The sequence below is a fragment of the Prunus avium genome, chromosome 4 (genome assembly GCF_965620075.1).
Source record: "Prunus avium chromosome 4, drPruAviu1.hap1.1, whole genome shotgun sequence".
NCBI classification, from domain to species: domain Eukaryota; kingdom Viridiplantae; phylum Streptophyta; class Magnoliopsida; order Rosales; family Rosaceae; genus Prunus; species Prunus avium.
The window spans coordinates 12,207,627-12,235,004 of NC_142287.1; the positions used below are offsets into that span (position 1 = coordinate 12,207,627).

Consider the following 27,378-nt stretch of genomic DNA (forward strand, 5'->3'; position numbering starts at 1 on the left):
TGCTGATCTGGGTATTGCTAGCATATTTTGGTTGTTGCGTTGCATAGTGACCTTGAAAGCTTGACATCACTCCAAAAATTTTGATTGCTTGGTAAAAGAAACTTCATCTTGACAGCATTTAGGTTCTTTTGGCAGTATCATAGCACTACCTTCGCAGTATTTTCCTTCTATTTGCCATGAATTGAGATGTTTTCCTTCTTGAGTAAAGCATAGTGCTTGGATTTCTTGAATAAGGCTTGATGCTTGATGATGCTTGATTATGGAATTGTGGCAATTGAGACATCCCAATGGCCTTTTGGTTTTGACTCCTAAACTTGGTCATTTGAATGGTCATGACTTAGAAAGTGCTTGAGGCGTTGGAGCATATCAGTTATGGCAACTTAGGTATTGTTTGTTGCAGCTGTTGTGAGCATGTTTTAGGAACCAAAAGCTTGGGCTTGGCTATTGAAGCTTGAGCTTTGCATGTGGTCACTGCAGCAAATGTGTTGGGTTACAAAAACAAGTGATGGCGAACTTGGAGGTCACAGTGACATAATTGGAATTTCAAGGAGATTTTTGGTCTGGGAATAGTGGTTTTGGTAATAATGGATTTTTAAGCTCATTTGGGGTTTTGGAATTGCTGCTGGTGGTGATTTCAATGAATTCCTTCCTCAGCCCCCAAGTGCACCATAATCATAAAAAAAAGATTTGATTGGCATAAGCTGCAAAAAACTCTTGCAGCATGGCCTTCTTAGTATTTGTTTGGGTCATTGCATGGCGTGTTGAACTTGGGATATCCCTTTGCTGCAATTGTGACAATTTGGCATGATACTGTGATAGCATGGCTTCTTCTCTGTGCTTCTTGCAGCGGCTCTTCCAGCGATGGTGTTTGGATTTCTACGTCAAGCTTGGCTCTGTTCTTCTTTCAGCCTCTCTTCCAGTGGTGTTCGAATTTCTACAACAAGCTTGGCTCTGTTCCTCTTCTAGCCACTCTTCCGGCGGCTCTTCCAACAGTGTTTGAATTTCTATGACATGTATGCATGAGTTGATACATAGACTATATGAGCTTGGCATTGGGAATTAGAGCTTGGCTTGTGGTGTGGGAGCTAAGTGCCCACAAGTTTAGCATCAAAGAGAGACTTGTCTGATGGGTATGCTCCTTGAGGCTTGAAGTGTAGAGGAATGTACTCATCGTCTTGGGAAGAACAGAGTGCTTGACAGATATGTAATTTCTGCATGACCAACATAGGTAGCTTTCAGTAATATGCAAGCATGGGATGCTTTGGCAATAATTAAAGCATGTGGTGATGCTTATGCTTTTGGTGGTGTGTAAATGTCTAGCATTTGTATTCCTATCAGAGTGAAAGACAAGAAATAAAGGAAGCCGAATTGTCCAACTTCACTATGTTGGTATTGGCCTAAAACATGATATATCTATATATATGTCAGGAAGGAAATTTATCAGTACATGTTTACATTTGAATAGATGACATGCTCGTGCTGTTTTTGCTAGTATAAATGTAATGGCATATGGCATGATAATATATATTTTATTGTGAAATCTAAAAAGCTAGGAAAAAATGGATTTTCTTATCTTTTTTGTTGGCTTCCAACAGAGGGCATGTAGATTGTGGAATTGACATTGGCATAGAGAGTCGAGGCATTCTGTGGGCAGTGCCAAAGACAGAGACAATGCAAGCAGTGTTCCGGAGAGGACCTGTTCAATTTTAAGTTGAAGAGCATGCGTAGCTTTGTGCAAGATATGGAGCTTTTCTTTTTGCACTTGAAGATACTTATGGCATATTTTGGCTTTTTCAACTACTGGAACATCTCAGGTAGAAAACTTTCCGGCGTTTGATTTTGGCTAACATATTCTCTTGTTTAAAAGCTCCAGAGCATGAGAAAGCATGAGAAGTCTAATTTTCTAGGAGCATGAAAGTGGGTTTTGGTCTCTTGCAACTTGTTTTTGGAAAAAATTATGCTTCAATAGCGATTGTGCTTCCGGCGCCCCCCTTTCTGTTTACGAGTTCCCTTCCGGCACCTGATCTGGCCAATGTACTCTCTTGTTTATTTTTCAGGCTTGATTGAGAGGTTCCAAAGCATGAGAAATGTCATCTTCTTACTGATTTGTTAGGAACTTGATGGTATGAAGGTGAGATTTTGGTTCCTCACACCTTGTCTTGCGATATGAAGGCTTATGAAAGATTTGAATTGTTTGACCAGAGAGACTTTGGATGAGACAGAGAACAAGCTAGTTGTTGAGGCTGCTTTGAGTTTTCTTTTAGAGATGTAATGAGTTTGTTGAATTGTTGCAAGGATAAATTGAGTTTTTTTTTGGGGGTTAAGGAGCATATACACTGACATGATGTTTGAAATAGGGCAGGGGCTAAGAAGATTTGAAATAAGGCAAGTGCCAGAAATTCTTTGCTTGTAGAGTAGGAGCTGGAAGAATGTAACTTGGCTTGAAATGATATAGCTTGGACTTGCTATGAGGATGTGAATAATGTTCACACATCTCTTGGAACTGAGGTATAGTTTGGTTTAGCATGAGAAACTTTGAGGTGCCGATGCTTGACTCTTTTTTTTAATTTTATATATATATATTTTACAGATTTTCTTGGCACGAAGCCCCCAAGTATTTTGGGGTTTGCATGTGTAGTTTGCTTAATGGCATGAATAATGCATTTGCCAAAGCTTCCAGGGCCTTCTTGCAAGATCTTGTTTTGCTTGAGAATGAAGATCTACAAACAAATGGAGCATGTGAGTAATCTATATTATGTTTATTTTGCAAAGTCTGTCAACAAAAGGAAAAAAACAAAGATAGAAAGAGGGAATGTTCTTATCTCTTTATTTTCTCTGGTTTATTGCTTCTGGTCTTCAACTTTGGAGGTATTGGTGGAGATATTGACCTAATCCCCAGCACAGTCGCCAATTTATGTAGGGGACTTTTTCTTCTGGCAGCAGCAAGTGGGCTGGGCTGCTGCAAGGAGCAATCTGATGCAAGTGTCCCCTTGTGTCTGAGTTCGAAGATTAAGCCCCAAGAACGTCTCGAAAGGGTAGTGAAGCCTTAGGAAACTCCTTGGTTACCTTCACCAATGAAAGTAGCTACAAATTACAGATATATCTTCTAGCTTGGCATGAGAGACTTATGGCATGAGAGCAAAATTATCATGGGTTTAGCACTTAAGGAGAGAGAGCTGTGGGTTCCTATGAGAGACAGAGGTTCTGATGGAAGGAGAAAGGGGTTCTAAGGAGGTCTGATGGAGAGGGAGAAGGATGATGAAGAATTATGGGTGAACTTAGTAGTTTCCGACAGCTTGACAGTGACTCTGTCAAAGCTGCAGCAATCTACCAGAACAGGGGGGATAAGGGAAATGGGTAAGCAAAGCACGAAAATTACTGAGTTTGCAGGTGAGAGAGGAAGCTTGCTCTCTGAAGGGTGTGTAGTCTTTGTGTTGGGTAGAAAGGTCCTATTTATAGCTGTTGGGAATGGTTCTTCTCCAAGAAACCCTAATGGTTTCTTTCCAATCTAGCCAAGCTTTCATCTTCCTTTCTTCTCCTCTCTCTTGACTTACCTTATGGTGGCAAAAATCAGCTCTGCCCAATCCCACAAAATCAGAGATTTTGGGGAGCTCAATACTTCTTCCCGCGGCTGCTTCAGAGAGGAACTTCTATTTTCACCCATCTTCTTTCTCTTCTTTCTTCCTCTTCCCATGGCCAAATCTGATGAAGGAAAGAAAATGAGTGTGCCTGCTAGTTCAAGGGATGGCATCCTTCCCTGCGTGCCAATACCCCTTGGTCTCTTGAATGCTTTCACTTGGAACTTGTTCCTTAGCCTCCCAGTAGCCCCTCACATGTGGATTCCCCAAACTCCTTCGTGATTTTATCTTCCAGCTGAGTGCCAAGGCTTGTGCTGCTTTTTATTCTAATTACATGGGTTTTTTAAGACAACCACATGATCTATCCAATGGATGAGATAACCTTATCAATTGTTGGGTTTTTGGGTTGGCTTATTCTAATTGGAGCAATGGGCTATTTTGGTTGGGCTACTCTAGTTGAAGCAATGGGCTATTTTCTCTCTTGTGCTTACCCATGTTTGGGCCTAAAAAATGGGCTTGAGTCTCGAGGCCCCCAAGCGACCTGAGACTTTCATTTCTCGACCCATCGATGGGCCCCATGACAACTTGTTACCATCCATACCACAACCCACTCAAGCAAGCCTCGGGCATTCGAGTGGCTTGGGCCCACTTAGGCTTGTAGCGTGGTTGGGTGTGTAATAATGATTTCCTGCTTGGCATGGCATATCGCTTGGCATGCTTTTAATCATTATGCTTGATGGGATAGTTAGCATGGATTTGCAGAGCTAATGCACTTTATAATCTTAATCTTGATTCCTAGCATGACGGATTATTTATTTGGCATGGCACGTGGAGTGTGACTCGTGCATGGTGGACTTTTGTGTGTTCCAAGTCGGGTTTTTCCTCAATAAGGTGTTGTACTGGGCTAGGAATTTATTTGGGCCCAATTGTGGATTTTTTGGGCCTCAACACTCCTCAAGTTCCCCACACATGCTGGCATCGGCCAAGTGCGAGGGGATCAATTGAGTGCACGAACGTGTTACATTTCGGCAACCAAAGAGTCGGCAAGGGCTATGCCCCGCGAGTCATACTCAGTTTCCACCTCAACGACCACGCAGAACGGCAAGGGGACGGACCATCAAAACGATCCTAGAGATGAGGCTATCACCCCGCAGGCACAGCCCGTTGAGGACTTGGAATCGGTAGCCCTCTCCGAAATGCAATCCGACCGGCATGTCAGGATTGGCATGACCCTCAGTTCGCAACTACGAGCCGAATTCATTGCCTTCCTGCTCGCCAATGTAGAAGTCTTCGCTTGGTCTTACAAGGATATGCCCGACATCTCCCCCAATGTCGTCAGTCTGTCCCACTTTCAAGCCCATTCGACAGAAAAGGCGGGCTTACGATGTCGAACGATATGAGGCAATAAGGCTTGAAGTAGACAAATTACAGACAATCGGCTTCATCCGGGAAGTAGCGTACCCGATCTGGTTGGCAAATTCGGTCTTAATGAAGAAATCAAATGGCGCCTGGCGAATGTGCCAAGACGCCTGGCGAATGTGCCAAGATTATACCGATCTGAACAAAGCTTGCCCAAAGGACAGTTTCCCCTTGCCAAGGATCGATCAGCTAATGGACGCCACGGCAGGTCATGAACTTCTAAGCTTCATGGATGCCTACTCAAGCTACAACCAAATATTTATGAGCCCTACCGATCATGAACATACGGCCTTCATCATTGACAAGGGACTCTACTGCTACAATGTCATGCTGTTCGGCTTAAAAAACGTAGGTGCAACATACCAACGGTTGGTCAACAAGATTTTTTCCGAACTCATTAGCACTTTCATGGAAGTCTACATGGACGACATGTTGGTCAAAAGCAAGACCGCTGATTGTCATCTTCCATGGAAGTCTACGTGGACGATGCCGAAAGGAATACAACATGCACCTCAACCCAAACAAATGCGCCTTCGGCGTCTCCTCCCCGCAAATTTCTCGGCATCATGATCAGTTAACGAGGCATTGAGGCCAACCCTGAAAAAATCAAGGCGTTACTCGATATGCAGGTACCGAAGACACAGAAGTATCTCCAGAGTCTCACTAGGCGCGTCACCGCTTTGGCCCAATTCATATCAAAAGCCACCGACCGTTGTGCCCCCTTCTTTAAAGCTCTCAAAAGGAGTAAGCGGCAGATCGTCTGGACTGCAGAATGTGATCGGGCCTTTCAAGACCTGAAGGCCTACATGAGCAAAGCACCCCTGCTGTCTAAACCTCTCCCAAGAGAACAACTCATTCTCTACCTTTCGGTTTCAGCAATGGCGCTTAGCTCCATACTCATCCGGAAATCGAACGATTCTGAACTTCCCAACTTCTTTACCAGTCATGCCCTACAGGACGCAGAAATTTGGTATCTGTAGCTAGAAAAGCTTGCCTACGCTCTCGTTCTCTTGGCACGTAAGCTTCGGCCTTATTTTCAGGCTCACACCGTTGCAGTACTCACCAATCAGCCTCTACGTCAAGTTCTACAGAGGCCGGAGACATCGGGAAGACTAATCAAGTGGGCCATCGAGCTCGGCGAATTCGACATCCACTACCATTCCCGACCTGCCGAAAAGGGGCAAGCCGTAGCCGATTTTATCTCCAAGCTGACACTTCCATTAGAAGGCAAACATCTGAATTTTGTCTCTAAACCACCCTCGGCAGCCTCGGATGTTCATCCGGCCGAAGGGACATTCGATCCAACGATCCCTTTTTGGACACTATATGTACCCAACAAGGTAGCGGAGCAGGCCTTGTCCTAAAGGCACTCGACCAAACGGCAATCAAATACGCCATTCGGTTCCGTTTTCAAGCCTCCAATAATGAAGCCGAATATGAAGCTCTCTTGGCAGGCCTTCGGCTTTCTAAAGACATGGGAGCCAGACAACTCAAGATCTACAGCGACTCTCAACTCATCGTTAACCAGATAATCACCGAATTTGAAGCTAAGGATGCGTCAATGGCTGCCTACTTGGCACATGCCCGCCGATTGCTCAGCCATTTCAGCGCATACCACATTCAGCAAATCCCTAGATCCGAGAACAGCCACGCTGATGCTCTGTCACGACTTGCTTCCGCAATCGACGACCGAGTAGGACGTCACATACCGATCGAAATTCTCGCTCGGCGTAGCACTACTGAAGTTGAGATACATGCCATTTGGTAGAACCCAAGCTAGATGGATCCAATCCACGCCTACCTAACCAACGGCACGCTACCAACTGACAAAACCGAGGCCAAAACCATCCGCCGCCGATCAGCAAGGTATCTTCTTATGAATCAAACCCTTTATCAATGTGGTCATTCCTTACCTTTGCTCTGATGCTTCACGCCACAACAAGGTGACTACGTCCTGCAAGAAATTCACGAAGGAGCTTGTGAGGACCATTCTGGCGCCTGTTCCTTGGCCTTCAAAATCGTTCGGCAAGGATATTATTGGCCAACTCTCTATACTTATGCTCTGAGACTAGTACAGAGGTGTGACCATTGCCAGCGTTTTGGCTTAATCCCAAAGTTGCATGCCGAACTGCTCCCCCCTATAACTAGCCCTTGGCCTTTCGCCCAATGGGGACTGGATCTCATCGGCCCCATGCCACAGGGCAAGGGATAGCTCAAGTTCGCAGTTGTCGCAATGGATTACTTCAGAAAGTGGGCCGAAGCCGAAGCCTTTGCAACAATCGCTGCTGCTAAAATTGAGCATTTCGTATGGAAGAATATCATTTGCCAATTCGGCCTCCCAAATGCGATCATCACCGACAAAGGCACACAGTTCGACTCTTCTCGGTTCCGGCACCTATGCCACCGATTCAACATCAACTTATTCTTCGCATCTTTGGTGCATCCAAAATCCAATGGGCAAGTAGAGGCCATTAATAAGATCATCAAAAAGACGCTAAAAAAGAAGCTCGGGGCAGCCAAGGGCGCATGGCCAGACAAACTACCAGAAGCACTATGGGCCATCAACACCTCCTACTGAAGGTCAACTGGCGAGACCCCGTTCTCCTTCGCCTTCGGCACCGAAGCCGTTGTCCTTGTAGAAATCAATGCGCCCCACGTGCCGAACGGCATCCTACGACCCCGAGCAAAATGAGGCCCTGCTTGCCATGAACTTAGATCTCATCGAGGAACACCAATCACAAGCTCAGCTTCGAAATGCCGCATAGAAGCAGCGAACCTCCTGATATTACGATTCGCGCGTCAAATGCCAATCGTTCAAAGTGGGGGATAGGGTCTTGCGCAAAGTTTCTCTAGCCACCAAAAATTCTACTGAGGGGACCCTAGGCCCCTCATGGGAAGGTCCTTATGAAGTCGTCAACGTCTGCCGACCTGGTACTTGCTGATTGCGCGGTCCCGACGGACAGACCCTTGATCACCCTTGGAACGTGGAACACCTAAAGTATTACTACAAGTGATTGGACCTTCAGCCAGCACCCTTTGTAACCTACGGAAGTTGCTTCCATTGTAATGGTGCTTTCAGCGTTGTTGTTTATATTCCTATTCTATGCATTTGGTAGCGCCTTTACTATCTAAGGCATGCATACACGAATTAGAAGGTGAAATAACAATCTGATTCCCACTACCTTGGATAAAAAGCCACCAAACGGCTATATGTCTTAAACAAAATTGCCAATCGGCATTGTTCCAAAATATTACAAAATATATAACTAAAAACCTAGACTACTGGCGGATTAGGAGTAGGGGCATCGTTGGTAGTCGTGGCTGGGTCAGCTTCTTCGTCGGCGTCCTTACCTTTGTACGCCTCCACCATCTCCTCAGTCACACCTTTGGGCAACGGGGGGGATCTCAAAGGAAGTAAAGTTCATATTCAACTTCTTATCAGCGTTGTATCTCTTGAATCGGTACACAAGGTCGTCACACTGATCCATGACTTCCTTGTCTAGTAGTACAGTGAACTCCTCCAAGGTCCGGTAGTCAACCACAGCTTTCTCCTTAGCCTCCTGCACCTCCTTGGCACGCGACTGTTCGACTGCGTCCATTGCCACCTCTACCGCTGCCTTAGCCTCCTGGGCCTCCACCACCGCCCTCTCAGCTGCGGCCAGCTTTGACGATAGCTCTGCAATCTTCGCCATGTTCTCCTCGATATGACAATCGGCATCTTGGATAGCCTTGCCAGCTTCTGCGATTTTGGCTCGGCTATCCTCGAACCTCTTCTGATACCACTCGGAAATAGTTAGGGCCCACTTCACACAGAGCCACATCTCCATGTCTGCCTGCAAAATAGCAATCTGTAAGTGCCAATCACACAGACACTATAAACATTATCACAAAACAACATTTAGTGTAGCTTGGAGTTCGAAGGCTTGACCGGCCTGTTCGCGTAGCGACTTAACGGGCAGCTGGTCCAGCTCCGAGAGCTCCATTTGCGCGTTGTCGATGACGCAGTTCACGAACGACACGACCTTCCGAGGACATGCGATGTTCACCGGCCTGACATCTCCCTCTTCCTCATCCCTGGGAACAAAATGGCCGCATCCTCGTTCGGTCCCCTTGGCTTATTTGGCAGCGGCGTCACGTCAAGGGCACCCTCGATCTGCCTCTTCACCATCACCTGGAGATGGACCTTGCGAAGGACCTCGGCCTCGGCCGCCCTCTTCTCCCTGCGGCGTTCAGCCACAATCACCTCATCCCCCGAAGCTCCTTCAGCCTGACGGGGAGGCCTCATCCTCGATCTTGAGGAGGGGTCTCTTTTTCTCTTCTGATGAGGCTCCCGAGACTTCATCCGCCTCCTCGTCGCCTCAGACATGGCCCTACCTCCTGCCACTGCACAAATAAACAAGTAAATGAAGGAACGGCAAACGGGAAGATGCAATTAAAAAAAAAAAGGAGTTGTCGAACGACATCACTTACTTTTCTCCTTCTCCTCTCTCTCTTTTTCTCTTTTTTCGTTCGCAGCACTGGTGATCAAGCTTGCCTTGAACAGATTGCCAAAGTCCAGCAAGGTCTTGAAGTAACGATCGTCTTTGGCAATCTTTCCTCGCAATCGCTCTATCACCTCAACGTCCCTCTTCGACACAGTCGTCGCTTCAAGGACACTGAGACACAAGGAAAAAATGGAACACAGGTTAGCTTTGGCACAAAAAAAAAAAAAAAAACAACAACAATCCATATTGCCGAACAGTAAACCTATAACCTACCGATTGTCTGAAAGGTCGTAAGGATGCGCCTCTAAACAATCACCTCTGGTGCCGACTCCCAAGCACCGGACACCAGCACTCGGCGCTGACGCCAGGTCTTTTGTGAACTCGGCACATCGACCACGAAGTGCCCTTGGTGACCGCCTTGCAGGCAATTCGACTGCACCATCCCCCTTGGTCCGAGCTCTTCGCCCTCGTCACACTATACAAGTGAGCGAACTGCTCATAGCTCGGCTCCCCCTCCCTAGCTATATCGAAAGCCGTTATGGTACCAAGGAGCGTAATCCAGAAGTTTGGATTAAACTGACCAGGCGCATAACCAATTTGTGCCAGGATCTTCTGCACCGAACGCCTCAACGGCAATCGGAGTCCGTGTTTGAAAACATTGATCAAGAAGACCACCTCTCCATCCGGATCACTCAGGGACTCTAGTGGCCTAGGGATTCGCATCACTACCGAATCCAGGATGTGATACTCAGCCCGAATTTGGCCAGCTCCCCTTCGGTCAATGCATTTGGCTCCAGAAAGTCCACGCCAAAAACGGGACCCTTCGGCTTCGCCATCGGCACCTGTTGCCTACCAGTCACAACAGTCAACACCCCCTTTCTTGGCACAGCAATCGACACCTCAGCCGCCTCGGCTCCGCGGCCGGATGTCGAAGGCTCATTGCCTTGAGACCTTGGACGAGAAGTGCCCCTACCTTCGGCCAGCACCTCTGTATCTTCTAGTATTTCAACATCGGTGCTCTCGGAATCGACACTCTCACGCTCTGCCATGGAGCTTTCTGAAGACAACTCTCCCTCAAAAGCCCCTCCTGTATCACTATACTCTGACTCCGTATCTGACATCTACAAACATAGGCCAAAGGAAACTAAATGCCATGCCAAAATCAAACTACGATCCTAGATGCTAAAAGGCTCATGCTCATCTACATTCATACATGTTCATGCAACAATTGAAGACATGCCATCGGTTTGATTCAAATAGAAACAAAACAGAGCAACATACCTTGTTAATACAACTGTTGAAACTCGCCGGAAATCGCCGCCATCGTGATATGCTCACCAGAAATCTCATGTACTATCGCAATACACTCGCCAGAAATCGCCTCTCTCAAGCTCTCCTTGCTCTCCAAAACTCTAAGTACTCCTCTTACCATCCCTTCCTCCTATTTATAGGATGAACCTAGCATCAGGAAACGAAACGTCGCGACCCCTCAAACCCCTCTCGACATGTGTCAAACATGCATAGGGGAGCCTAAAAGTCGAAATGTCGAAACCTGAAGGGAAGTTTCAACTCTCAGATTGTTTTGAAACGCAAACACCATATATGAACGGTAGGCGCACAGAGCTGAGTCTTCACTCACCCCTTGTGCCAAACTGCAAGCGCGCAGGGCTGAGTCTTCACCCACCTCTTGTGCCGAACGGCAGGCGCCGGGGGTCGAGTCTTCACTCATCTTTTGTGCCGAACGACACTTGCACATATTTCGAACTCACTCACCCTCTCACGCGTTCAACATATACTGTTGTTTCTTCCCCTCTTCCAAGCTCCCCTTGCTCGGGGACTTGGGGGACTTTATGACTACCATCGACAAGCCATGAAAGCGGGAACAAAACCCTCGCATCTGGGTGAAAATGCCGAAGACACATGCAAGTCCCCAACCAAGAAGTCCCTTCTCAATCGAAAACTTAGGGGACTCCTGTTTGTACCATATCTGACCCTCCACTCACATCATGACACTTGGACAAAGGAGAAAGCTAAAGTCAACCCTACGGCTCGCACAAGTAGATCATTCGAGTGCGAATCGGTGTCCACCGCCGATTCAATCGTCAAGCCCTTCAATCGACAAGTTCTCCCAGGCGCCCCATCTTACAGACTATCTGTACCCACTACCAAACGACCCTCAAGCAAGCGTTCGACATGCCTTGATGATTCTGCGGGACAACCTCGAATGCCCCGCTTAGACATTTGCGGACTTGTGTTGACCTCAGAAGGCATTCCCACAAGTCCCACATCGAAACTAAGTACTAAGAGCACATCAGGCATTTTCTATAAAATAGGATACCCCTTGCCCTAGACAAAGGGTAAGACTTTCGACTTGACTCCTATGCCCATGCATTATCAATAGCAAAGCTCTTAAAGAAACTTACTTTAGCATTGGAGGGTCTTCGGCTGGTACCACACCGGTGCTCTAGACCTCTTTCGTTGTTTCTCTCCTTATCTCAGATCCAGCATCCTAAGGAAGAACATGTTCATACCGAAGGCCCAATCGATCCTTAAACCATCCACATCACCTATAAGTTGCTTCTGTTTCTATCTGTTTAGTTTTAGCGCAAACATATTACATTAGCAAAAAGGAAACCAATGCATCCTTTCAATTCCATTTTATTAGACACAACAACAAGAAGAAGGAAACCAATACTGATCCAGTCAATATTCTGCTCCTTCTTTGAATTTTGCCATTTTCCTCTTCCAATTTATGAATCTTCCTCAGCAACCCATGTATTACCACGTTTGAACGTGGGCACATTTCAAGATCATACCACTCCCAAAACTGACATCCTCTGTGTCCTCTTCCTGCATTAACCCACATATACCAAATATCAATTCTTCTTGTCTAGCAAATCACCTACAACTGTGGCGTTTTATGTTTCTTTCCTTTATTGACTTTGGGCACACTTGGAATCTTTGACCTGGGTTTGCATCAGTCCATGAAGTCACCATCACTGCCATTTTTCCATAGTGACAACAAGCACTATGCCTTGCTGGTCCGAAGTCCATCTCTTTCTTCAATTCACCCAACAACTTCACTTGATGTTGACTTTAATTTGAACTACGAACACAAAAATTTTAGGGTTATGTGACTTCAATTTTTTTCCAAAATGATTCTAGGGCTGATAGGACCCGACCGAAATTCCACTTTGGAATCCGAGCCGAACCTTGTGTGTGTTTGACACTTGGCGGGTGATGGGCACAATGACCAAATTGCCCTTCTTATTAAAAATCTACTTTTATAATAAGTTTGACTTCTACCGGAAAACCGGCAGAGTCTCCTCTGTAAATTTCTCATTTCACAAAAATTTTACCTGCCAATAAGCATATAAATATATATCCCAACTGCTAGCATGCGTTCAATTTTCATCCAGACAAACCAACTACAATCAAACGTCCTTTGGCCTCTCATAACCAAATAGATTGTTCTGCCAGCAACAACTGATTCAAAGATACAACACGAATATGTTCCTAGGTTCCAAAATAACTTAACTGAACCACATTTTACCATCAATTCCTTGTGTCACCATTGGTGACACGTCCTGGCAGGTCTCGATAGCCAAAGATCGACCAGAGCCGCAACCTCGCAGGATTTAAGAGACATTTGGTCAACCTGATCCGCATTCCTCACTCCCACAGTCTGGATATCCCTAAGACTTGTGGGGCAAAAGTCAAGCATGCTGACCTAACCGAAGGTAACCAGGATGTCCGTAGACATCTTTATATTTGAAGGCAACCAACTAATAGGTATTTATATTTCTGAAAAGATTAAAATTATAAATCGAATTCTAAATTATCTTTAAACCCTGCTGCCATGTTATCTGGTAACTATCACAATCCTTACTTTCTAATTTCATTTAGCATTTCCCAACTCAGCAGCTTATAAATAGAATTATTTAAAATCCACAAATCATTCTTGGAAGCCATATTCAATAAAACTTATTCAAGATCAAATAATGAAATTCAATTTCATAAAATCATTTAGAAAACTAAAAGTCCACTCACTGTACTCCTTCTAATTCATAAATCACTTAATATATTACTGGCTTAGATTATTATTATATATATGTATATATAATAATAATAATAGAAATATGAATAAAAGTAAAGATAACCATAAAATAAAAAGAAAACATAATTGTATATGGATTAACAACTTAACTGAAATATATATATATATATATATATATATATATATATATATATATATATATATATCTTTTACTTGTAAAATAACCCCATCGCTTAAGAAAATTGTAATAAACTTTATTAAACCCTTAAAACTTGTAACCATTCATTCCTAGTCTTATCGTGTCAAGATAATATATATTAAAACCTTTACCATAAAATACCATCATAAAATCCTTAATTGTAAATTAAAACATCTGAAAACTTAAGTTCTCTCCACCTAGGCGTACCCCCAATCCTAATCCGTCAATTCCAGTATTATTTTGTCATTTCCAAATATTCCGTCAATTCCATCCTCGCAGGCCTCGGAAACACAAAGTTAACCGAGCCGCATTCCTTGTAGGCCCCAGAGACACCAAGTCAACCCAAGTCGCATTCCTCGCACCACACGGTTCAAGCGTCTCCGAAACTCATGGGGCATTATCAAAAGTAACCCAAATTGTTTCAAGGCTACTGGGGGATACTCCTATAGTGGGTTTGAAAACCATATTATTTGTGCCTGATAAATCACGGCCATGAGCTGGCCGAAGGAGCCCTTTCTCTCGGCCCAGGCTCTTGTTCGCAGAAGCTGAAACGCAGCGTTTCGCCAGGGTATTTCGCCTTCCTAAAAATAAAAGAAGAAATGCTAAGGCATGATCATCTCGGCCTCAAGCGTGGGCCGAGGCCGAGGCCAAACAAAATTGTGGCCAAGGCATTAAAGGCAAATCATCACGTGACAGCAGGGTCCCAGGCTTCATTTAATGAAGTAGTGCCTGTTTAATGCAGCAAACCCATTGGCCACAAAGAAGCATTTAATGCATGAGGGAAGGTGGGAAGTGACTGAAGTCAGGATTTGGTGATGAGGATCAGAGTGATTAGACGTGGACATTCTCACAAGAATTCTGACAGCCTGAGATATTGGTTCACCAGCTATCCAGGCCATAAATGCGTCTCCACGGCCAGAGGCTCAGAACCCACGATCAAGAGCGGCGGCCGAGATTCACCGGGATTTCTGGGGTCTCACCACCATACTTCACGATCCCAAATGTCGATTGGACTGCCCACTTGTGCTAATCAGACTCCACTACGCGTAAATTCAGCCTCGATTACTCATCCAAGGACTCTTCCTATAAATACAAGACTCGAGCTACATTCAAAGGGTTCAACACCAAAACAAAGCCTCCCACGGAGCAACTTATTTTTTCATGTAATGCACTTTCAATATCTTTACTTGCTTTCCTAGGAGTAGTGGTAGATTGTAAGGAAAATCCATTCATCAATATATCATACGACCCTTGATTTTTAAGGCGCCGGAGCACCATCCTTGTTGTTCGTTCACTCACCCCATATATCACACGACCGTCGCTCCCTGAGCAGCGCGCCGAAGCACCGCCCAAAACCCACCACCAGGCGCACCACTTATCCATCCAACACTCATCAACACATCAACGCACGGTAGACCGTGCTGGCACGCCCGCGCACAACCGCACCGCACCCAAAAGCAGGAAACCCCGTGTCAACGCACATCCCCTCGGCCCGGAACTCCAGGCCGTGAGATTTGTGCGGCAGACACATATACTAAAAACTTGTCTTGAAACTCCTTTTTATTTCACAAATCATACTTAAATTCCTTTCACAACTTTCCAGAAATCAGTTCTCAACTACCAGTTATTTACACTACATACTCTTGAGAACTAGTGTCCATAATTCATCATTTTCAACTGCGGACTATAAGTATTAAATATAGACATGCCCTTAAATATTTAATTAGTTTGTTAATCAGGTCAATCTCTGGTTAATAAATCATTCCAATATTATAATAGGAACCTTTATAGCAATAAATAACTGAATAACTAAATAAATAATGAATAGAACTAATACCCCTAGAGATTTCATCCATTCTGACAATGCATAATCTCCAATTATTGAGAATAATTTCTAGGTATGCCATTAGTCACTACACTATACTTTCAATAATCAAGTAAATCCCCAATAGGTGGCATGAGGAGAGAGAAATCGACGATGCAAGTTTGACAGCAAACCGGCCAGAAATCCAGTTTTCTTCAACGATTCGCAACGGCAAGCGGCGGGGGAACGGTCGGGCTGCGACGGTGGGAGCTGGCCAGTCCAATCTTGGGCGGTCTGGAGGTGGATGTTGGTCAGTGATGGAGGTTTTACAGGGGAGTGTGGTGTCGGGCTGGGGAAAATATTCGGGGGAGAGAGGAGAGAGATGCGGGGAGAGAGAGAGAGAGAGAGAGAGAGAGAGAGAGAGAGAGAGAGAGAGAGAGAGAGAGAAGAAAGTCAGTTTTTAAAAATCTATTTTTTGAAATTACCATTTTTCCCCTCAGTGTATTTTAATCGTATTTTCTTCGTTATAATTCCAATTCGAGCCCACTACGTGTCTACGAACTCATTTCGACGCGAGCTACGCAACTATACAATCGATATTTCCAAAATTCTTCCCGGTCAAAAGTCAACATTTTCCCTAATAATTTATTCTAGGGGCAAAATTGTTTTTTTCCCTAATAATTTAATAATAAAAAATTAATTAAGGTTTGGGTTATTACAAGGGCACTGCCTATTATAATATAGGGATCAATTTGGGGGTAATTTGGTGGAAACCTAAACCCTCATTCTGATTTTCATGGCGTAAACGAATATCAAATGACAAATATACCCAAGCTATGACACCATGTGGCTGCCACCTAAGCAAACTTAACGCCTCTCATTATGAAATTGACGGATTAGGGTAATGTGGGACATGGAAGGTGAGCCTAAGGTAGTGACCCAATTTGAATTACAGTGGGTAAAGTGAGATTTTCGGTAAAGCACATGGGGCATATTGAAAATTAAGCCATTTATTTATTTAATCTGCTTGAAGTGACCCCTCTTTTAAGTGCAACAGTCTAGTTGCCTCTTGGCTACTGTTGGATTACTTTATTCTTGTAGTGGCACGACTGCATAAGATGTGCTCTCTTCTTCTCTTTTTTTAATAAGTATTTTAGCATGTGTGGCACGACTACAATGAGCAAGGGAGATGTTGATCATGTCAAGTTTGCGCGAACTGCGTGTAGTACTTTCTTCTTCCTCAGTTTTCCCTTTTTTAGCAGCTACTAGTTTGATGAGATTGCGCTTCCTTTGAATAGTTTTGCATAGTCACATGTAGTTTCCTTGATTACTTATAGCATGTAGTTGCACGAGTTTGAATGATAACCACGATAGAATTGACAGTGTGTTCCTTATTCCTTGGATAAGCTCCAAGAGGTTGATATATTTTGGCTAGGGATGCATGATAGCTTTGGGATAATTTGGTCTTGCTAGCATAAACGTGGCTTGGGGTTGTAATTGAAAATGTAGAGTGTGGATTTTTCATTGACTTTGATAAGGTTTAGTGTTTGGCTTTGGGAACTAGTACAATGACTCGGAAAATTGACTTTTTTGAAAATGGCTAGGTATGCAGATCATTATTTGAGGGTTTGCTTGGGCCAAGGTAAATAAAAGAGAAAATTCATTTTCTTGGCTTGGATTTGATGGGTAGGCATGAAGCCCCATTGTGGCTTGCACTTGGCAGGAGCCCCCCAAGTGTACTGGCTGCATGATATGGATAGATAATCCAACAACACTTGAAAGTTAGCATGGGTAGAAGGTATGAGCTTGGGCTCTAAAAAGGAAAGTGATGATGTGCACTTGTAGACAACATGTCACAATAGATGTTGTTTTGATAATATGTTGTTTTCAAGAATTGTGCATGGATATGGAGGGATAGCCACTAGAATTAGGTCGTGTAGGATGAAAAGAACATGAAAAATTCAGCCTTAGAGATAATGAAGGATCCAATTTTTTATTTTTTTTTCATTCTTGGTTTTGTTGAAGTACTCAAGCAGTCCTAAGAAGGATATGGTAAATGTACAACCATTTATTTGCTTGCACTAATGATCATAAAGACGAGATTAATTTGTAGCTTGCATCGATGAGAGCTTTAGCTTAGCTCAACATGCTTTGCTTGTTTCCTGCGGCAACTTGTTATTCAAAATATGCGTATAAGCTTCACCATAGCCTATTATGAAATGGTTTTGTCTGTGCTCCAAATGTTGGAGTTGCATGTATAAATAAAACTAGGAAAAATATTAATCGCCAACAAAAATATAAGAGTTTTCTTGCTTGCACCAAGTAAAAGACAACTTTTGAAGAGAAGCCTCCATGTAATTTAAACAAGCAATGGTTATGTGATGTTGAGATCTATTATGGCATCTGACTCTAGTCAAAGCTTGATTGGCCTCATCTCCTCTGACGAGATCTTCCAGCAGTAGATCAAAACCAAATTGATTGCAAATATTCCATAAGAAGGCAAAACAACATAAAAGATGTTAGAAACCATTATTGACTCAATAATAAATAGCCAACACAACATTGAACCAAAGAGCTTCTTATCTTTTAGTTTTCTTTATGGTTTACTGTACCAACAAAAGTATTGCATCGTAGAACTTATCAATATAAGAGAACCATCAAATCACTGCTTGGTCCCAGTGAAGTCGCCATTTATGTAGGGGTTTTTTTGTTGAGAGCTACAATGGGCTTGTAGACTGAGCTCTCTTTCACCCCTGTCTGAGTTTGCGACAACAGGCCTCAAAACACCCCAAAAGAGTTGAAGCCTTAGGGAGTGCTTTGGTCTTCTTCAATGGCTCCTCAGTACATTGCAAGTTTTGATGAGAAGGATACAACAGTTGATATTGTTCGACAATAGAGTTGAGCAGGCACTAAAAGGGCTTTGCTTGAAACATAGTAGAACAGGTGTTCCGGCAGCAGCTGCTTGTTTGGATGGGCATCCAGCAGCTCTAAAAAGAGTTGGAAATGGTGCATTGATGTTGTACAGGCTTGACATGAGAGCTTGCTTTGATGAATCAAGATACAACTAGGCTTGGCATGAGAGGCTTGTGGCGTGAGAGCTAAGAGCCCATAAGTTTAGCAAGAGAGAGAGAGAGAAAGAGTTGGAAAGGGCAAAGCTTGGAATCGTAGATAGACTATATCTTCGAGTAGCTCTAGAATTGCTTCCACCAGCTTGAACGGGTTTCTTGAAACATAGAAAGTTAATTCTAGTGCTTGAATCTTAGGATGGTGATTTGTAGAAATGCTTGGGTGATGTTTAGGGCTTGGCATGGTGTTCTAAGAGAAAAATGGCAGAATGAAAGCATTAAGGGTTGAGATTTTGGGTGATGAGAATGGCGTTGCTCATGCTTTGGGTTTCTCACCAAGAGGTGATGACCAAGATTTCAGCTTGGCTTAAGAGGATGAGTGTTTCAGATCTAGAATAAGGCTTTCTGAGAGAGAGAGAGAGAGAGAGAGAGAGAGAGAGAGAGAGAGAGAGAGAGAGAGAAACATGATGGAAAGGATGGTGCTTAGGCTTGATGGTTCTGGCAATTGGAGGAGAAGCTTGCTCGCTCTACCTGAGTTGGTTCTTTAGGATTGAGAAGAAGGAGATGGAAGGGAAGGTGCTTGGGCTTGATGTTTCTAGAAATTAGAGGATAAGCTCGCTCCACCACTCTGGTTGAGTTGAGTCCCCCTTGCTGGGTAGCCAATGGCCTCCTTTTATAGGCCCTGGAACCCCTCTTTACCCTAGAAAGCCTAGATGGTTTCTTCTCATTTGGCCAAGTCTTGTCCTTTCTTTCCTTTCACTGTCTCCAATATGGCCTTGTTTAGTGAAATCTCCCTAAAATTAGCTAAATCCATGGCTATTGAGACAAAACATTTTGGTGGCCCAGAGCCTTCCTGCAGCTAGACCTTGTAGAGGCTTCCTTTCTAGGCAACGCTCCAGTTTGGCTTTCCTTTCTCTTTTCCCGCATGAGCTCATATAGTTGAAGATGGGTAAAGGTGATGGTCAAACAGAAAGGTTGAGGCTTATCTCTTTCATTAGCCTAGATATTTATATAAATTGGATTTTAAGGGTTCAGTTTGAATATGGCAAGGCTAGTCTGATATCAAGGGAAAAGGTACTAGAATTTCTCACTTACTTACCCATGTGTTGGGCTCAAGAAAGTGGGCTTGGGTTTTGGTGCTCCTAAGCAGCCCAAAACCTCTACCTTTTGAACCCTCAATGGGCCCTATGAACCCTCATACCCGTCCACACCACAACTTGCTCAATAAGCCTCATGCATGTATGTGGGTTAGGCCCACTTAAGCTTGCCGGGTGGTTTGGCACTAAAGGGAGTCACTTGGCATGGCATATTTTCGTGCTTATGCTTGGGCTATGTTGTAATGCAGTGGCTTGGGGTTGTGTTAGATAATGCTTGACGAAGAAGTGGGCTAGTTGAGCTCGAGCATGTGACATTGTTAAACTTTACAGGTTTGCATGTAAAATTGGTGAACCCATATCATGACCTCCCCAAGTGCCAAATTCTAGTCTCGCTTGGCATGGCGCGAATATCAAAGCTTGTTTAGGCACTTCATAGCCGTATTTGATGGGCCTCTGTGTCCCTTTTATAGCACGGTAATGAATTGGGTCTAAAAATATGCACGAACCATCCTTGAGATTTTTTGGGCCTCAACAAATTAATATATATATATATATTATGTTAATTTTAAGTTAGAAATTGTATCTCTAGTTTAACTTTAGAATGTACTTCATAAATAAACTCATAGTGAACATAAGTACGGTCTTTGGTTATAATGCAAGTTAGATTGTTTGGTTTAACCTTAGTGGTTGGTGGTGTATTTTTTATCGATTTGTACAATGAGCCGGCGATCACAACAAGATCCCCTAAGAGCAACTCCACCCATTTGCCCTTTGCCATGGCAAGGAGGGGGGGCTAGGGCAGCTACTATTCACATGAATAGTGGCTGCCCTTGCAAAAAGCAATGTATGTTTCCACTCGTTGCCATGGCAAAGGGCAAATACTATTCATTTTTTTCACAAATATGTTTACCCAAACATTTAATTTGGATAATATTTTTGAATAAGATTTTTGGGTTCGTACGTGTCAATATTTATTATAAAATTCATATCTCATAATCGGATAAAAATTTTGGATAAGATTTTTGGTTTCAAAATTCAAAATTCAGATAAATTTCAAATTTCAAAATTCAGATAAGATTTTCACCCTCTTAAATCGCACCACGTGTCATCTCTATCTGCCTAAATTTTTCTACAAAATTAGAGGCTCAGCTCATACCTCTCACACAAGATCTTCTCTATATTTTCATTTCTCAGATTTTAGAATTCATACTCCATTCTCAATGTCAGACATGAGCAGAGTCTTGGAGAGGCAAGAGCGAGAAACTAAAGAAAGAAGGCGTAGATGAGATGAAGGCAAAAGGGTGCAGAAAGAACTAGATCAACAAGTTGTCATAGCAGTGGCTTGGCTTGATGAAGAAAACCAAGGCCGCTGTCATGGTTCACAATAAGGTCGTGGCCCGAATGTGGACAGACATAGGCATTCTCGGGGTAAGAATCTTTTGGAAGATTGTTTTATCCCAACTTCTCCGTACTCTGATGTTGATTTTCGAAGGCGATATAGATTGCAACCCCATTTGTTCAATAAAGTCATGCATGATATTTGCAATTATGATGAATACTTTGTTCAAATGTGTGATGCTTATGGGGTTTTGGGTAGGGGTGGGCACGGTATGAGATGACACGGGATGGAGGTCATCCCGGTGTCAATCCCGAATAGAGGAATCGGTATGGGATGACACGAAATGGGAGTTTTTGAAAACACGTTCAAATTATACCGGACTCAAACGGGATCGGTACGATTCGGTATCAATGTTGATACCATAAAAAATCTACAAATTTTCAAGTTCAATCAAATCTGAAAATCAAATCTCATATAGGCTTTTACAAGAGTTCAATCAAATTCAAATCTGCAAATTTTCAAGTTCAATAAAATTTGAAAATCAAATCTAATAACAAACAAAACAAACAATCAATCAAGAGTTCAAGTTCAAGACATGTCAAATTACAAAGCAAGAAATAGAAATCTCTCACATAGACTTTTACAAAACAAATCAAGCCAAATTAAGTACAAAAACTTCAAAGCAAGAAATGGAAATATTAAATGGCATGTCCCTTTCCCTTTGGATCTACACCAAATGTGTTTGTACTGGTGGCAGCAGCTTCAGTACTTGCATATTCTGCAAAAAAATAAATCCACACATGTTCTTATAACCAAATGCAACATTATAAAATAATAAACAATTAAAAAGCCTAAACATTTAAGATCAAATTAAAAAGCCTAATCAAATTAAAAATAAATGCAACATTATAAAGTAGTAATTAATACACATAGTAAACATACCTAATTCAACACTCTCATAAAACTCATATTCTTCAGGAGTAGGTTCATCTTCTAAATTTGTGCAAATGTCATCTCCCTTCAACCAATTTTGCATACATATCAATGCCTCCACTGATCTAGGAGTTAATGAACTCCTAAATGCATCAATTACTCTTCCCCCAGTGCTAAAACAACTCTCAGATGCCACTGTTGATACTTGAATGGCAAGAATATCCTTTGCAATAGCTGCCAACACATGGTACTTAGGACCATTGAGCTTCCACCACAACAAGATGTCAAAAAAGACCTCTTCGGTTGTTAATTCCAAAGGATCATGCAAGTAGGTATCCACTTCATGTGCAACCACAGCCTCTTCACTCTCTTCCACCACCTTTATCCAATCATCCATTATATCATCAACATCTTCTGAACTTGCATTCACTGTCTGTGGAGCAAAATTCACATTTCCACCTCTCATGTGAATTCCACCATCCAATCTAGGTGCATATTCTTCATACATAGACATCAACACCTCCTTTATCTCTATGGGTTTTTTTTTCCACTTCTGCATCATCAAACTTCTCCTTCTTAAACAGATGTGTCACATGCCTAAGCTTGAATCTAGGGTCCAAAACAATAGCAACAACCAACAACACATTCATATCTTCAAATTTGACAAAGTACTTGTTATATTTTTCTCTCATTTTGCTTGCCATATCAATCAACACTTTTTCTGCTTCTAAACCAGTGGCCATCTCAGGTAACACAAACAATTTATCTATCTCTTTTTCTATTGCTAAAATAGAATGAAAAGCTTTATTGACAGTGGGGGTGCAAAGATGCACTCACCTTCAGTGTGACCTCATAAAAAAACCCTCAAGAACTTCACAAAAACAGTAGCATTCTCCCAATCATCTTCACTTGGTGGTCCAACCCTAATATGCTTAGTATTGCTTACAACCACACCATCCTCATCAACTTCATGTTCCGGTTCCTTGAAGTAAGCCAAGAAAGGGTTGTCCTCATCCTCCCCCATTCTTACAAAAGCCTTTTTATATTTTATCCAACATTATAAATGTCGAATTCCACCTTGTGGGGACATCCATGCAAACCATACCTTTAAGGGACAGTCCCTCTGCTTCCACACATGTTTTAAAAAACTCCAACCTTTGAGGAGAAGACCTAACATACCTAACTGCATTTCTAATGGCCAAAATAGACTTAGAAAGCCTCTTCAAACCACTAACTACAATTAAGTTTGTGATATGAGCAAGACATCTCACTTGTAGGTACTTCCCTTGCAAAACAGGTTCTGCTTTCGCCCTTCTATTCAACTTTGACCTAGCCCAATTTATAGCAACTTTATTAGCAGATGCATTATCCACAGTTATAGCCAAAACCTTTTCTATCCCCCACTCAAGTAAACAATTTTCAATGAGCTTCCCTATTGTTGAACCTTGGTGATTTGAAATCACACAAAAGTTCAAAACCCTCTTGTGCATTTTCCACTCAGAATCAATGAAATGGGCAGTTAACACCATATAATTACAGTTTTGGACACTAGTCCAAGTATCAGTAGTGAGGCAAACCCTAGTTTCCCTTCTTCAACTTCAACCTTTGCTCATCATACATTTTCAGAAATTGTCTTACAATTGTTCTCCTGCTAGGAACATTGAACAAAGGGCAAGCAACACTGCAAAATTTCCTAAAGCCCTTCTTCTCTACAAAACTGAATGGAAGCTCATCTATAATAATCATCTCATCACAATCTTCCAAAACATCAGTCTGCACAAACCCCTTAGCTACAAGCTTGTTACCTTGACTCTTATCACCACTAATTATCTTCTAGGTTTTATCAACATTTGCAGGGTAATATCTGCAATACTTTCTAATGTGGTTAAGCATTCCACTTGTCCCATTTTTCCCACTATCCACAGCATAATCTCCTAAAGGACCTTTAGGACAATAGACACATTTTGCTCTCTTATGAACCACTTCAACTTCTATAATCTTCCCTGTTGCATCTTTCTTTTTTTCATGTTTCTTGTCCTCATATGTAATAAAATGATCCCAAACCCAACTACGTTTCACACCTCTAGATTTAGTTTCTGAGTTGATTTCACTTACTGAGTCATCATCATCATCTTCAGTTTGAGTTTGAGGTGGCACTGGCAGTTCTGCTCCTTCTGCAAATTGGGTTGGATATGGTGCAGATTGTGTTGGTGGTGGTGCCATCTCAAATGATGGTGAGGTTCCTGTTGAAGAAGCAATATATCCAGACTGCATGCAGAGAACAAAAGTATTAGATGAATATTATTAATAGATTCATAGTTACAAGCTTAGCAAAAGCAGTAATAATAGTAAAAACAAGTTTCGAGGCCTCTTACCATTCCAAATTCCCAATTGGGGTTTTGGGCTACGTTGGAGAGCTGCAAATGCAAGAATAATATACCTGCAAAGCTGCATCAAATAACAGTCACAAAAAATTATAATTACGTACATGACATTTTGTCCTTAAACAAGATGTTACTTTGGGTTTGATTATGATATGATACAAATTAATTCAAGTGGCTGATCATGATTACATTCATAATTTAAATGATTAATTGAACCCTCATGTGCTACCATTGTCTTATTGATACTAAATACCTACGAGTGAAACTGACAGTAGCCTAGGCCAATTCAAGATTTCACAACCATTCATATCCATATATATATATATATACATACATAAACTGACAGTAGCCTAGCCCATATGCATGTCAATAATTCATGTCTTCCCAAAATCAAAACCAATCCATCCTAAATAATAAGAGAATTTATACCATATGGAATTAATAGATTCATGTCTTCCCACGCATGCTTACAGAACCAATTCATGTCTTCCAAAAATCAAAACAATTTCTCAAATTTGAAAACAAATAATTGCAAACCAAAACAAGTTTCCATATATTATGAATACCTGAGAATCTGAGATCGGACTGAAATTGGTAGCAGAGGGTAATGGGCTTGAAGAAGAAGATCCCACAGAAACCCTTGATTTTTCTACACAGAAGAAATTCGGAGAGACTTTGGGTTGGGGCTTTCCTTTTCCACTGGTTTGGTTTTGGAGAAGAACAGAGAGAGAGAGAGAGAGAGAGAGAGAGAGAGAGAGAGAGAGAGAGAGAGAGAGGAGGATGAGAGGAAAAGAAGATGAGATCGATTGATGTTGGAGGAGTTGGGAACGGATTCAATTTGATTGAGAAAGGAGAAGAGAAGAGAAGAGAAGAATCAGACAGAGGAAAGGAAAGGAGGAAAAAATGCAGAGAAACAAAGAGGCAGTGGACAAAATCTCTGTGAACTTAGATAGGGTTAGAACTGAAATTAAATTAGGAATTAATAAAACTAATTTACTGTTTGATACGGTATGACACCAACCGGGATCACAAATGTGGAACCAATGTCGTGCCAAACAGTAACGGGATGACACGGTATCATCCCGTTTACACATCAACACCAAACGAGACGGCACAAGATTGGCACGGTTTGGCTCGGTTTCGGGATGGTTTCAGTATTCCAGTTTTGATGCCCACCCCTAGTTTTGGGACTTCTTCCCGAGCAAAAACTTACAACTGTTATATGAATGATGGCGTATGAGATTGCCCGGATGGGGAAGTCCACTACTTTGGAGAGCTTGGTAAGATTTTGTGATGCAATCGAAACTCTGTACACCAGGGACTACTTGCGTAGACCTACGCCTAGGGACCTCCAACGGCTTCTACAAAAAGCCGAAGCTCGAGGATTTCTAGGAATGATTGGTAGCATCGACTGCATGCACTGGCAATGGAAGAATTGCCCAACTGCCTGGCAAGTAGATTATGGAAATAGGAAAGGGTAAAAAAGTATCATCCTTGAAGCCGTTACTGGATTCGATACATGGGTTTGGCATGCCTTCTTCAGAGTTGCTGGATCTCAAAACAACTTGAACGTGCTGGGTCAATCCCCGATGTGTAACGATGTTTTGAGAGGTGAAGCCCCTAATATCACCTATGAAATCAACAATACCGTCTACCAGAATGGGTATTATCTAGCAGACGACATCTACCCGAGGTGGACCACATTTGTGAAATCTATTTCGCATCCCCGATCCAAGAAGCAAAAATTATTTGTTGCCTATCAAGAAGGTTACAGAAAAGATGTGGAGATGTGTTTTGGTATCTTCCAAGCCCGGTGGCTTATTATTAGGGGTGCTGGGTGCATGTTTGATGAGGAGGTGCTGAGGAGCATAATGATGACTTGCATCATCCTTCATTACATGATTGTGGAGGATGGGTGTGATTATGATGCTGTAGAGGTGTATGAATTGGATCCCATGAACACGGCATTGACAAGAATTTATGAAAGGCCCATGGGGCCAAGTGGAGAACCATTGGAGCATGAACCGTTGGTTAGGGAGTGCCGTTTCATGACTCGTATGATTGATCGATATACGGAGATGCAATCGTCTTATATTCATGAACGACGTCAAGTTGACTTGATGAAGCATTTATGGGCGGTGAAAGGCAATGACGATGAATGAAGGGAAGTGAAGAAGTTTTATTTTTAATTATGTTTAGGTTATGTTTTATTTTTATTTGTTTTGGTTTCCCAGGGTATCCCCCGCGCGACTGCGGAGACTAAATCTCTCGAGGTACGGTCAGGCGCAAAGCGGGGACCTCTCCCAACAGAGTCTGCTCTATTCGCAAGTGCCTGGGATCGAACCCAGGACCTCTTGTTTAAAGGATCCAAGCCCCTTCCACTTGGACCAACTCATGTTGGTGGTTATGTTTTATTTTTAGTTATGCTTTGGTTGTGGTTTTTTTTATTTATGCTTTGGTTGTGGTTTTTTGTTTAGTTATGCTTTGGTTGTGGTGTTTTTTTTCTAATTATGTTTTGTTTGATGTATGGAATGTTTTGAATAAAAAGAAGTTTTATTGAATGCTTTCTTTATTCACTCAAAGAAAACGAATACAAGTAATTAAGACAATGCCAAGGCATCTCTCTATTTCCCCAACTCTTTATTGAGAATTTTCCACCTACTAGACAATGCCATTTCCGTACGAGTCGACCCCGATCTTTCTCAAAATTTGACTTGAATTTTTCTCCACATATGACAGAATTTCATCTCATTGCCCAAGACGGGACAGTGACTAATTTGGAACCAACACTCACACAACAAAACATCTTCCATGGTGCTCCACGCCCCTTCAGTTTTGATAGAAGAAGCCATAAGATGATAAATAAAAATACAATTTGAAAGTGAATAAAATGTTGAGTAAAAAGTGAATAATAGTACAAGTAGAAGAAAATGTATGAGGATTTGGTGTTGAAAGTGAAGAGTATTGGTAGGTATTTATAGAAAGAAAAAAAATTCCAGAATTTTTTGGTATTTTTAAA

At 42.5% G+C, this 27,378-nt stretch overlaps 3 protein-coding genes and 1 pseudogene across 3 annotated transcripts; 2 read left to right on the plus strand and 2 right to left on the minus strand.

Annotated features, from left to right (window-relative positions):
- The first annotated feature begins 7,230 nt into the window (after positions 1-7,230).
- Positions 7,231-7,575, plus strand: LOC148294807 (uncharacterized). Its single transcript, XM_088252254.1, has one exon. The coding sequence runs from the start codon at positions 7,231-7,233 to the stop codon at positions 7,573-7,575; it is 345 nt and encodes a 114-aa protein (XP_088108380.1).
- A 796-nt stretch (positions 7,576-8,371) lies between these two features.
- Positions 8,372-8,980, minus strand: LOC148294808 (uncharacterized). Its single transcript, XM_088252255.1, has 2 exons — positions 8,891-8,980; positions 8,372-8,830 (listed from the first exon to the last, which is right to left on the minus strand). The coding sequence occupies exons 1-2, from the start codon at positions 8,978-8,980 to the stop codon at positions 8,372-8,374; spliced, it is 549 nt and encodes a 182-aa protein (XP_088108381.1).
- A 12,760-nt stretch (positions 8,981-21,740) lies between these two features.
- LOC148294809 (zinc finger BED domain-containing protein RICESLEEPER 2-like) lies at positions 21,741-24,591 on the minus strand (annotated as a pseudogene).
- Positions 24,592-25,588: 997 nt separating this feature from the next.
- On the plus strand, positions 25,589-26,521 carry LOC110769995 (uncharacterized). Its single transcript, XM_088252256.1, has 3 exons — positions 25,589-25,836; positions 25,903-26,215; positions 26,270-26,521. Exons 1-3 carry the CDS (start codon positions 25,589-25,591, stop codon positions 26,519-26,521), a joined length of 813 nt encoding a protein of 270 aa, XP_088108382.1.
- The last annotated feature ends 857 nt before the right edge of the window (positions 26,522-27,378 follow it).

Excerpts from the sequence above, each read along its gene's own strand:
- LOC148294808 (XM_088252255.1), bottom strand. The coding sequence starts at position 8,980 with ATGGAGCTCTCGGAGCTGGACCAGCTGCCCGTTAAGTCGCTACGCGAA. Across the intron at positions 8,831-8,890 it reads TCCAAGCTACACTAAATGTT|GCAGACATGGAGATGTGGCT; the intron begins GTTTTGTGATAA and ends GCTATTTTGCAG.
- LOC148294807 (XM_088252254.1), top strand. The coding sequence starts at position 7,231 with ATGGATTACTTCAGAAAGTGGGCCGAAGCCGAAGCCTTTGCAACAATC.
- LOC110769995 (XM_088252256.1), top strand. The coding sequence starts at position 25,589 with ATGGCGTATGAGATTGCCCGGATGGGGAAGTCCACTACTTTGGAGAGC. Across the intron at positions 25,837-25,902 it reads GATTATGGAAATAGGAAAGG|AGTTGCTGGATCTCAAAACA; the intron begins GTAAAAAAGTAT and ends TGCCTTCTTCAG. Across the intron at positions 26,216-26,269 it reads GGTGCATGTTTGATGAGGAG|GATGGGTGTGATTATGATGC; the intron begins GTGCTGAGGAGC and ends ATGATTGTGGAG.